The 13,100-nt window shown below is 39.6% G+C and overlaps 1 protein-coding gene across 2 annotated transcripts in view; it reads left to right on the plus strand.

The window, feature by feature from the left end:
* Positions 1–13,100, plus strand: part of pdlim3a (PDZ and LIM domain 3a) — a 96,089-nt gene that overhangs the window by 68,989 nt on the left and 14,000 nt on the right. Inside the window, exon 4 of one of the 2 annotated variants that reach the window (XM_041185434.1) lies at positions 1,343–1,530. In XM_041185434.1, coding sequence (XP_041041368.1) covers positions 1,343–1,530 — 188 coding nt within the window. Of the gene's footprint in view, positions 1–1,342; positions 1,531–2,081; positions 2,153–13,100 lie in introns of both variants that reach the window. The other variant, XM_041185433.1, reaches the window with a different exon arrangement.

Raw genomic sequence — 13,100 nt, forward strand, 5'->3', positions numbered from 1 at the left:
GCCTGGCACTGATGACGGTGAGTGCTGACCAAAGCAAAGAAGACAAACAAAACTTGAAGTCCCATGTGAAGTGCAGCCTTAAGTGCACTCCTTATATATGCTGTTGTGAAACATGTTGGCATGCTTTCCCACCAACGCAGGTGGACGATCCAGTGGAGGGCGGGTCATTCTGGCAGACAGGCCTAATAATGACATGCAGATGTATTACAATGAGGTTCCTGACGTCCATTGGCGGGAAACGCGGCCCGCCATTGCCGGGCTGAGTGGACAATCGCAAACTAGTTTCACGCTGTCTTGAAACCGATTGTGCCATATTGTCCGCTCACAGGACCGAGCATGCCCGATGCCAGTGGGCACAGAAAATCCCGGCCAATGTCATTGGCTAGCTGCTTGAGTGCTTTCTTGTGTCTTGGATCTTTATGAGTAACCAGCACTTTTACTTAGATTTTAATAGTAGACTTTCCTGACAATGCCGATTAACCTTCTAATGCCCCAAAGTATAATTTTAGGAAGATTCTCTGTCTCCTAAAATTCACTGGGAACGGAGCTGTATTGAGCTGGCGTCTTGAAAGAAAATACTGAACTATGTAGCCAAAACAGTAAAGTCAATACAATTGGTGGGAAGTCAAGTTGTACAATGCCCTTGTTAGACCACACCTTGAATGCTGTATTCAGTTCTCGTCACCAAGGCATTCAAGCACTGCAGCTAGTTCAGAGGGGGCCCATGAGACAGGCCCTCAATCATAGAGAAACTTCGGCTTTTCAACTTCTAAATGAGGGCGTTGAAAGATGCAATATTGATGTATGCTGTGAATAGGAGAATGAAGGGTCTTTGTGGATAATAAAGTAACTTGAATGGTCTTTCTCATCTGTACTGATCTAGTAATCTGCTAAAATAACACCAATAATTGAAGTACATACAGGCAGTGAACATTGCAGAGTTGGCACAGTATATTCGAAGAACATTGGAGTAAATTCCCTTCTATCCTTTCCTTTCCCCCAATACCTACCATTTAATCTCACCCAGTCCCTTATACAAAATATGATATCACTGGCAGGATTTATCCTGTGCTCATGTATTTTTTTGTGCTTTCAATAAGAATAATAAATCCAATTCAGCATATGTGAGTTACTCTTAACAAAAGCTTTTTTTTATTTAGCCAATTATAATTTGGAGACAGATAGATTCATTTGAAAGTAGAGCATTGTTAAGGGGAAAAAATACAGTTATTTCCAGTAATAAAGTGACCTTTAATAACCAGATGCATGGTGTGGCTGCTGGTGCTTATTAGCTTCAGCATGAATTGTAGTCTTGTGTATTTTTGTGCCCTTGTATATGCAGGAATTCAAATCTATTGGAGATTCCCATAACAGAAAGGCCCAGCCATTTCTTGCTGCGGGAAACATTGATGACAACAGACAGGTAGTGAGCTCCAGCTATAATTCTCCAATTGGTCTGTACTCTGCTGACAACATACAAGATGCCATCCAGGGGCAGCTGCGTGGCCTGGCCATTGACCCGCAGGAGCAGTAAGTATAGGGTTTGAATTCTGCTAAGTCCCTCTGCCTTAGACTGATCTGTCTTTGTCCTGTCCAGCTCTCGCTACTTGTACCCTCTGTGTATTAGAAATTGTGTTCTCCAATAAGCATGTCTTTTGTGGAAGAAATCATTTTGGAGAAATGAAGCTGTTTTATAAAAATGATGACAATGGTGAAATAAATTAAGGAATAACACTTTACTACCTTCAATTTATGGGTGATACAATCAAGGAACCAGGTCTACTTTAAAAGATTTTTGCAGTTGGGGCTCAAGTAACATCTCACGTATGTCGACATTTTGGCATGGGAACCATTTACATTGTGGTAGATACAGGTAGGTTTGAGTTTGAAGTGAATGAAATAAATAAAGGTCCTAGTGTGGTGGTGATGATATTTAATAACATGATGGCAGAACATTATAGAAATGCTGCAATAATTTATTTTATTCAGATGCTTAGAGGCTAAATATGATTTTTCCAAACTCTACAAAGTGAGGTTTTATTTCAGGTATCTGTGTTACCTTTAATCATTTTTCCTTACAGGAACTAGGCTATTTTGAACACAAGTTCAATACCAGACCCAAACCCTTCTCAGTAGTTTCCACACAGAGCAGGTTTTATGCTTTATTTTTGATGGACATGCATGCTTTTCTGTCTTGATTTTTGTTTCTGACAAAAGAGGACCAAGGGAAGCACACATGGTACATTATATATCTACCCCTTTTAAAATAAACCTGTTTAATTAAAATAGTTCAAGAACCTTGCACAGAAATGCATGTGTTTCAAATTCTAAAACTTACTGTATTAAGCTATTATACACACCAAAATTCTTTTTCTAATCAAACACAAGTTGTTTAGTTTAATTTTAGGACTGTTTATTTATTTGTCCATCTATCACTCTTGGATGTTGCAATGTTTCTTTAAGGTTTGACAGCAAAGTTCATACATTGATTCTCAAATTTTAGATTTTTAAAGGAAGAAGTGCTTTAACCCCTTGATCCTCTCACATTAAAAATAAAGTGTTCCCTTGAATTGTCTATTACATATCCCTATGTGTTTGGATACATTGTGGTTTGCTGTTGTTTTATAAGCTCCATGACAGCATATTGCACTAAAGCTTGGTTGATGCTTGATCCCTTGATATTGCATGTCAAGCGGTTTGCATTTTTATTCAACAACACCGCTTAAAGATGAAGAAACTAAAAGCAAGACCCAAAGCTTTGGAAATCCAAAATATAAACACGGAATTCCGAAATATAAACAGGGAATTCACAGCACTGGCACATAAAATAAAAAGATGGGTTAACATTACCGTGTCAAATTTCATCTAAGCTGTTAAACTGTCTTGTTTTTTTTTTTCTGATGCTGATCCATCTGCTATGCATTTACAGCATGTTTTATTTTAAAGAAAGACAATTTTAATTCATGTACTATAACCAAGCAAAGACTATATAAACAGAAAGGATAACTAATGAATCTCTTAATATTATCACATTAATATGGCTTAAATATCATTTTAGTAACTGAGCCATTTATTATCAAGCAATGCAAATGATACTTGACATTAATGCAATTGCGGTCGACTTGTGTGTACTTATCCTTGCATAGGAAATAAACCTATAGATATAAATAAAATACTGCAGATGCTGGAAATCTGAAATAAAAACAGAAAATGCTGGAAAAACTCAACAGGTCTGGCAGAACCTTTGGAGAGAGAAACAGGGTTAATGTTTTGAGTCTGTATGACCCTTCTTCATACAGATTTGAAATGTTAAATCTGTTACTCTCTCCTTAGATTCTGTGGCGTTTTTCCAGCATTTTCTGTTTTTTTATATTAAATAAATCTATATTCTGGGAAATATCAAAAAAGAAATGGTACTGGATTAAGTAAGGATAAAATGAAAGCTCTATAAGATATGTACCATTGAATATGTTATATTATCTCAATGGTGAATATGCAAGATTTTGTCCTATTATTTCTCTCACCTCAAGACGTATCAATGAAAAGTAAAAATATGTTATTAATATAAAGTTTTAAAATTCGATTCTCGGTCATGAATCTACTATCAAGGAACAATAAGCATCCCTTTCTGTACACCATAATCTACTAATTCAAAATATATATTTATAAACCTGTTAGTGTACTTTTGCAGCACCCATACATCTTATATACTTAGGTACATTCAAAAATCTGTTACCTGTTGGTCAAGGGCGATGGAGGGAGGTTCAGGGATGACAGTTGACAGGTCCAGGGTGCCTTATGGGTATCGGTGAGGGGTGGTGGGGGGGAGCTCAGTGGTGACTGGGAAGTTCTAGGATTGACAGGCAGTTGAGTCAAATGTTATTTAATTATACAGTACATTCATAAACCTGTCATACTATTACAATACATGATTTAACTGTACTATTACTGCAGACCACAAGCTTTTTGCATTAATACAGCACAGCCATAAACCTACCACAACAACTTGTATTTATATAGCATCCTTAACATAGAAAAATTCACTAAGGCATTTTACTGAGGCATATTCAGACAAACACGGACAATGAAACAAAAGAAAGGTTATTAGGAAGGGTCACAGAAGTGTCATTTAAAGGAGGCTTTGAAGAAGGCTTTGAGGCAAAGGCTTTTGGTTAGAAATTTCAAAGCGTGAGACTTAGATGGCTGCAGTCACAGACGCTAGCGATGGTGTAAAGGGAATGGAGTTTGAACAAAAGTTTGGAGTCAGAGGAACAGAGAATTATGAAGAGGATTGTAAGGCTCGAGGAGGTTACAAAGATAAGGAGAGGCAAGAACAAAAGATCAGTTATACATAAGGCCGATAATTTTAGATTGGAAGTGTGGGGAAACTGGGAGCCAGTGTAGATCAGCAAGGATAGACTGGTGGTGAGCAAAAATGTACTAATTATATAGCAATTGACTAAAACCACCACTATTATTGCAGGAAAATACTAAGTATGCTACAATATTAATTATGAAGCACATTCAAAAATCTGATGTCACATTAATATTATTCATAAACTGTCCAAATTATACAGTACATCCAAAACCCTACCTACAATCAGGAGCTTGCTACAGTACTAATTGTACAGTATTTTCATTAACTTGCTCTTATACTAATTACATCATATATTCATTAATTTGCTGCTGAATTAATTGTACAGTTCATCCATTAATGTGTTACTGTACTAATGGTATATTCAGAAAACTTATTGTACTAATTTTTTCTTAAATATTGACATAAAATGGTTTAGGAAGAAACACTTAAGTCTTTCACTTTATAAACTATCAAAAGTGTAGAGTGATTCAATAAAACTCTAAACTTTCTTATAAATTAAATCAATATATTTTACCACTAGTTAGATAAATAGTAATTTCTTAATCCAATACAACAGAAACCCTGGAAATAAATGCACATTTTTATATAACATGGATACCTTATGAAATTACAAAGTAGAATTGTTGCATGTAGTGCAGCAGCATGATTGACACCGAATTATTCAGCTACTGCACTGTAACGCAGTTAGTAAGGAAAATAGATAATTGCATTATGTATAATCCTTTCTTAAAATTTGAAGATATTTTCATTTGACTCTAATAATATCCGAACGTTTTATAAGACAGTTTCAGAGATTTAACTATTCTGAAAATGTAACAGTTTTGTTATAAAGGAGGACAACAGCACAATCTAACAAAAGCCTGAGTTTTAAAGCTGCAGTATTTTATTTCCACTAATCTAAATGCGTTGACTTCGAAAACTAAAAATCTTCACCTAGCGAGGCGAGTTTAAAACTGGCTCGCCAACCGGGACATTGTTTGTGTTGCCTTTAACAAGTGCATCTTGTTAAAAGGTTTTGTACAAGTCTAACAGTTATCAAAGACAAGGGATACTGCCAAGATAAAGTTTCCTTGATATTAAAATATGCAACTTAACTACACCATTGCAATTCTGGAGTTCGACGCCACGTATGTGAAGAATTCATAAAGACTTTTAGGGGGAAATTTTAACCCCAAAGAAAGGTTTGGATTGGGTAAAGAGATGAACTGTTAAAAACCTGGATCCTGACCCATCCCATCCCCTACCTGCCCACTTCTGATTTTAACGGAAGCAGTAAGTGCCAGACAGACAACCAATTCCAAAGTTGGGATGGTACTTTAAGTATTATAATGAGGCTGTGTGTCTCATTTTATTCACCATTTAAATTTAATCTGGCAGTTAAATAGGAACATAGGAACAGGAGAAGGCCATTCAGCCCATTGAGCTTGCTCTGCCATTCAATACGATCATGGCTGATCAAACACTTCAATACCTTTTACCCACACTATCCCCATAACCCTTTATGTTATTGTTAATCAGAAATCTATCGATTCCTACCTTAAACATACTCAATGACTGAGCTTCCACAGCCCTCTGGAGTAGAGAATTCCAAAGATTCACAACTTTATGAGTAAAGACATTTCTCCCCTCAGCCCTAAGTGGCTTCTCCCTTATTTTGAAATTGTGTCCCCTGGTTCTAGACTCCCCAACCAAAGGAAACATCTTACCTACATCTACCCTTTCTATCCTTTTGAGTATTTTGTAGGTTTCATTAAGATTGCTTCTCATTCATCGAGACTCTAGAGAATACAGGCCCAGTTTCTCCAATCTCTCTTCATAAATCAGTCCCGCCATCCTCGGAACAAGTCTGGTGAACCTTTGTTGTACTCCCCCTATTGCAAAAATATCCTTTCTAAGGTAAGGGAACCAAAGCTGCACACAGTACTCAAGGTGCAATCTAACCAAGCTTCTATACAATTGAAGTAAGACTTCACTACTCCTTTGAGTACTACTTTGAGCACTACTCAAATCCTCTTGCAATGAAGGGTAACGTTCTATTAGCCTTTCTAACTTTCTAAGGTGCCTGCTGCACCTGCACGTTAGCTTTCAGTGACTCATGAACAAGGACACCCAGGTCCCTTTGTACATCTACACTTTCCAATCTCTTACCATTTAGGAAATGCCCAGCACACCTGTTCCTTCTACCAAATTGAATAACCTCACATTTTTCCACATTATATTCCATCTGCCATGTTCTTTCCCACTCACTAAGTCTGTCCAAATCCTCCTGTAGCCACTTTACATCTTCCTCACAACACACATTCCCGCCTAACTTTGTATCATCCACAAACATGGAAATATTACATTTGTTCTCCACTTCCCAAATCATTGTTTTATGTCGTGAATAGCTGTGGCCCAAGTGCTGATTCTTGTGGTACCTCAGTGGTCGCAGCCTGCCAATGCGAGAATGACCCATTTCTGTTTTCTGCCTGTTAGCCAATCCTTAATCCATGCCAGTATATTGCCTCCTATCCCATGTGCTTTTATTTTGCTAATCAACCTCCTGTGGGGGACTTTATCAAAAGCCTGAAAATTCAAGTATACTACTTCCATCAACCCTCCTTTATCAATTTTGTTACTAACATCCTCAAAAAACTCCAACAAGTTCGTCAAACATGATTTCCCATTCGCAAATCCATGCTGACTATGCCCAATCAGATCATGATTATCCAAGTATCCATTTATCACATCCTTTATAATAGATTCTAGCATTTTCCCTACTACTGATGTAAGATGAACAGGTCTGTTGTTCCCTGTTTAATCTCTTCCTCCCTTCTTAAATAGTGGGGGCGACATTACTACCTCCCAATCTTCAAGAACCGTTCCAGAATCTATAGAATTTTGGAAAACGATCTGCAATGTATCCACTATCTCTATAGCAACCTCTTTCAACACCTTGGTATGCAGAATATCTGGTCCCAGGGACTTATAAACTTTTAGTCCCATTAATTTCTCCAATCTTACTTACACCCATTTCTCTCAACTCTTCATTCTCCCTAGTCCCTTGGCTCTCTAAAGCTGGGAGATTTCCTGTATCTTCCTCAGTGAAAACAGACACAAAGTAATCATTTAGCTTCTCTGCCATTTCTCTATTCCCCATGATGAATTCTCCTGACTCTGCTCGTAATGGACCCACATTTGACTTAGCCAAATGATTCCTTTTTACATACCTATAGAAGCTTTTACAGTCTGTATGTTTTTTGCTAGATTGCATTTATAGTCTATTCTCCCCTTCTTTACCAGTTTCTTGGTCTTCTTTTGCTGTATTCTAAAAACCTCCCAATCCTCAGATTTACTACTACTACTAGCAATTTTATAAGCCTTATCTTTTAATCTTATACAGCCCTTAACTTCCTTTGTCAGGCATGGTCGACTGACTTTTTTTGGTTTTTTGCACCTTGAAGGAATGTATAGGTGCTGTAAGCTATGTAATAGTTCTTTGAAGACTATCCATTGCCTATGTACAGTCATACTTTTTAATGTATTTTCCCAATTGACCTCAGCCAATTTTGTCCCTCAAGCCTTCATAATTTCTTTTATTCAACTTTAATACCCTTGCTTCATAGTTAACTACCTCACTTTCAAATAATGTAAAATTCTATCACATTGTGGTCACTCATCCCTAAAGGTTCTTTTCCAACAAGATTATTAATTAGCCCTTTTTCATTACATTATACTAGATCTAAAATAGCCTGTCCTCTAGTCGGCTCCTCAACATAATGCTCTAGAAAACCATCCCTAACACACTCCAGGAACTCGTCTTCCACAACATTGGTGCTCAATTGGTTTACCCAGTCGATATGCAGCTTGAAGTCACCCATGATTACTGTATTGCCCATGCTACATGCTTCTCTCATCTCCTGATTAATACCATGCCCCACATTACCACTATGTTTAAAGGCAAAATACTGCAGATGCTGGAAATTTGAAACAAAAGCAAAAAAATGCTAGAAAAACTCAGCAGGTCTGACAGCATCTGTGGAGAGAAAGAGTTAACATTTTGACCTCTGAAGAAGAGTCATATGGACTCAAAACGTTAACTCTGTCTTTCTCTCCACAGATGCTGTCAGACCTGCTGAGCTTTTCCAACATTTTTTGTTTTTGTTACCACTACTGTTTGGCGGCCTATAAACAACTCCAACCAATATCTGCTGCCCTTTGCTGTTTCTTAGCTCCACCCAAACAGATTCCACACATTATTCTTCCGATTTGATATCCTCCCTTACTAATGCACTGAACCCATCCCTTATTATCAGTGCAACTCCACCTCCTTTCTCTTCTTGTCTGTCCTTCCTAAATGCCAAATATCCTTGAATATTCAGTTCCCAGCCTTGGTCACCATGCAGCCATGTTTCCTTAATGGCAATTATATCATTCCCTTTTACCTCTACTTGTGCCTTTAGATCACCTACCTTCTTGCAAAAGCTGCGCACATTCAGGTAGAGTGCCCTTAACTTTGCCTTTTTGACATCATTCTGCATTCCAAACATACTCAATGCTCTGCTTTGTTTCTCCTGCCTTCTAGCCTCACCATTACTCCCTGTTACCAACTTTATTTTCTTCCAATTTGGGCCACCCCTCAGGTTCTCACCTTCCTGAAAAGCTAGTTTAAACCCACCCCATCAGTGCTAGCAAATCTCCCTGTGAGTATATCAGTCCCAGACCTGTTAAGATGTAACCCGTGCAGCTTGAACAGGTCCCACCTGCCCCAGAACCGGTCCTAATGCCTAAGAAATCTAATGCCCTCCCTCCTACACCAGATTCCCAGCCACGTATTTAATCGATCAATCACCCTAATACTATGCTCACTAGCATGTGGCACTGGAAGTAATCCTGAGGTTACTGCTCTTGAGGTCCCGCTTTTTAATTTCCTTCCTAACTCCCTGAAATCTGCTTTCAGGACCTCATCTCTCTTCCTACCTATGTGGTTGATGCCAATGTGGACCACTACTTCTGGCTGATACTCCTCCTGCAGCTGCTCCATGACATTCTTGACCCTGGCACCAGAGGCAACATACCATCCTGCAGTCACATTTAGTGTCGCAGAAATGCCTGTCTGATCCCCTGACAATGGGGATCACTATCCCCTATCACTATAGCCCTTCCATTCTCCTTCCTCCCTCCTGTACAGCTGATCCACCCATGATGCCACAGGCTTGGTCCTGGCTGCGGTCCCCTGAGGAACCATCGCCCTCATCAGCATCCAAAGTGAAAAACCAGTTGGCAAGCAGGATCAATTCAGGGGGCTCCTGCACTACCTGCCTGGTTCTCTTAGACTGCCTGGCAGTCACCCATTCCCTCTCTGACCGTACACTTCTGACCTGTGGTGTGACCATCTCCCTCAACATTCCATTCATGTAGTCTTCTGCCTCGTGGATGCACAACAGTGATTCCAGCTGCCACTCAAGTTTCGAAACCCGGAGCTCAAGCTTGTGCAGCTGGTGACACTTCCTACAGGTGTGTTTGTCAGGGACACATGATATATCCACGACTTCACACATACCGCAGGATGTACACTCCGCTTGGCCGAGCTGACCTGCCATCCCGTTACTCTAAAAACTATTTATTACACTTAGAGTAAGTAGAATGAGTAGAACAAGTTACTAGTAACCAAACTTTACTACACTTATGCTAACGTTATCTTACTTTGGTTTACTTTATTACTTTATTTCACTTTGACTTGATTTAACTTTACTTCCCTATTACTAGTGTACCTAACAAATCTAGGTCACTACTTCTTTATAAATGATATGTTTTTTTCTAATTTTAAGCTCTTTAAACACTCTCCCTAACAGCAGCTTCTCACCACTTACAGTTTTCCTGTGATGTCACCCCTGGGGCAGGATTTTATGTGTCGGCGAATGGGGGCGGGGCCTGCTCCCTGATGTGTAAAATGACATTGAGGGAACTCCCAATGTCTCCACGCCCTATTTAAATTTTCAGGAAGGCGGCGGCGCAGCAAAATCAGCAGCGCCACCGCCGACCTGTCCATGGCCAATTGAGGCCATTGACAGAGGCTATTGAGTAATTAAAGGACCTGCCCGTCCACCCTTAAGGTTGGTGGGCAGGCCAGGAGCCCTGGTGCGAATTGGAAAAAGCATGAAACCTAATCCACGGGCGCGATGAGGTTTCATGTAGCTTTAAAAAAATTTTAAGAAAGTTTTTGTGAAAATTGCGGACATGTTCCAATTCATGTGACATTGTCACCTGAGGGGACATGTTAGGGAAATTTTATTTTTCTATTTTTATTTTCTTGACGTTTACAGCCTGCACTTAGCCTCAGGGTGATGAGTGCACTCTTCTGTGCATTGTGCTTCTGTGCGGATGTCATGCTGGGTGGGCCTTTATTGACCCACCCACGTAAAATGGCGCCGCACCCCCAATCAGCGGTACCGATTGGAAGCGTGCCTGTGCACACCCACCATTCAACTTCCCCCCTCCCCCCCACAACGGGGGGAAAATTCAGCCCCTGGATTTTTTTTTCAAACTCAGCCCACTGCCTGAGTGGAGGTGTCCCCCGCAGGCCTGACTGCTTCCGTTCCATTCCTGGAAGATGAGGGACTGCTGGATCAGGAGATAAGAGTTTTTCCACTTACCTGCTGGATTCAATGTGCCTAGAAAACCAACCCCCCAATCCCCTGAGAATGGACACCCCTAACCCCGAAGACCCTTCCTATCTTCCCGCATCAGTGCTCCAAACTCCATTACCTCAACCCCTCCATGGAGATGTCAGATCTTCTCTCCTCCCCTAAATCCTTTCCCCACCACCCTACACCTCTGAGTTCTTTCTCATCTCTCAGGCCCCCTTTCTTCCCCTTTACCCAGGATCTCACTACCTGCCCCCCACAACCTCTCACTGGGATGAGATACTCCCCATGTTGATCCTTTCTCCCCCTCAACTGATCAGCCACCCCATCTCTGGGATTGGACCATTATCCCACACCTACCTGGTCTTACAGTCTCCACCTGACTGCTCCCTGGCAAACTGGAAGGCCAGCCCATCAATTAGACTGTTTCCAGGCAGGGAATCTATCAGTGATTTCACACGTATGCTATGGAGCTAAAACTGTGGAGTTAAGGTGTGTGAGACAACCCCAGATTTCCAGCTCCCGGAGAATCAGGAAAGTTAAAATTCCCCCCTTGTAATAGGTTTTGAGACCAGGCAACAAATTTCAGACGAGGATACAATTAATGCAGAGGTATCAAGACAGTTTATTAAGCAACAAAAGTTATATTTAACAAATGAAGACAGTCCGATATCCTAGTTTAGATAGTTCTTAATTCTCACCATGCTATGGGCACGGACAGCTCATGATGCCTCTTCTCTCTCCTCTCCCTGTGTCTTCTTGAAACCTGTGAACTGAACACCTTCAAGTGAGTTTTTTTTATCCTCTGAAGCAGGGATCTTACTGTGTTCCGATGCTGCAGTCGTGCTTTAATCTTGTTATTTCATTTGTCATGGACAAATGTCCCCTGGTCGTAACCTGAACAGGATATCCTCAGCATCTAAACAATCCACTGTTAACTTTATCCATTTGCCAAACTTAATAACCCTTACACTCATTTAGTTGTAGCCGCAAAGCCCATTGATCTCCACATTTCAAAGCATATCCTCTGTGACCATCTGTTCTATTTCCCTTTTGCTTTTCACACTATCAATTCATGTTACATTGCAACTTCAATTTGATTCAAGTCACACAGTCCATATGTCCTAAGTATACATTTAGAATTAACCTTTCATCCACCAGGAGCTCATCCAAAATACGCATTAAGAGGACTCATAGCACAAAGTATAAAATGTACTAAAAGTATATAAAGATTCACATTTCCTATACCCTCACTGTCAGCTCTACAAAGCAATCACATATGTGTATATTAAACAGGAACTGTGTAATAGGATACTTTGGCATCCTTTTAGTAATGCATTTCAAGGATCAAGGTGCAGTTTTGAATTTACATTTAGGGATGGTTGGTATTGGACAATTCTGGTCCGTTTGGTGTGCAATTATTCACAGCAGCTTTGCTGCAAAACAATTTTTTTTCCTCTTCTTTTCCACTGCAACTCAAATGGTGAGACAGATCTTTGGAGTTGGACCTCTGGAAGGAAGAAAGGTCCATATTTATAAAGCAGTGAAGAGATTTGTTCTCCTGTTTGTAACAGCATAAATTTGAGGCACATAAAATCAGAGATGGTTGCGAGGAGTAGGCACTCATCACGCCATTAACTATACTCCAGTGAAATATCACTTCCCATCACAAGGCTGTTGTTCTAGGAGTCTGATTGGCATCAGGGACTTCTTTTCCAAAGAATTGGAGAAATAGCAGGAATGACTGATTTTTGTTCAGCGATATCCTTCCATTGAAAAATGGAATTTCAGTTGCCATGCAAAAGTATTTTCCTTATATAACCATCTAATACTACACAATTTACCCTACATGCCAACAAATAATTATCTGGATTTTGAGGTAACGGCAGTATTCACTGGGTTTTTAACAATATACAATTCATAATTACTGCTAAACAACCTCATTGATCTTGAAAAGCTAATGTTATATTTGTAGAATGTCAAATTTCCCCATGATAATAAAAAAAAGTTATAAAAATTTTCTTTAAAAAATTGTTTCTGATATTTTAGCTTCTATTTTAATCCAATCATAATAATGAAACTTTTCAGATAATGAA

Source organism: Carcharodon carcharias, chromosome 4 (genome assembly GCF_017639515.1).
Source record: "Carcharodon carcharias isolate sCarCar2 chromosome 4, sCarCar2.pri, whole genome shotgun sequence".
Classification (NCBI taxonomy): domain Eukaryota; kingdom Metazoa; phylum Chordata; class Chondrichthyes; order Lamniformes; family Lamnidae; genus Carcharodon; species Carcharodon carcharias.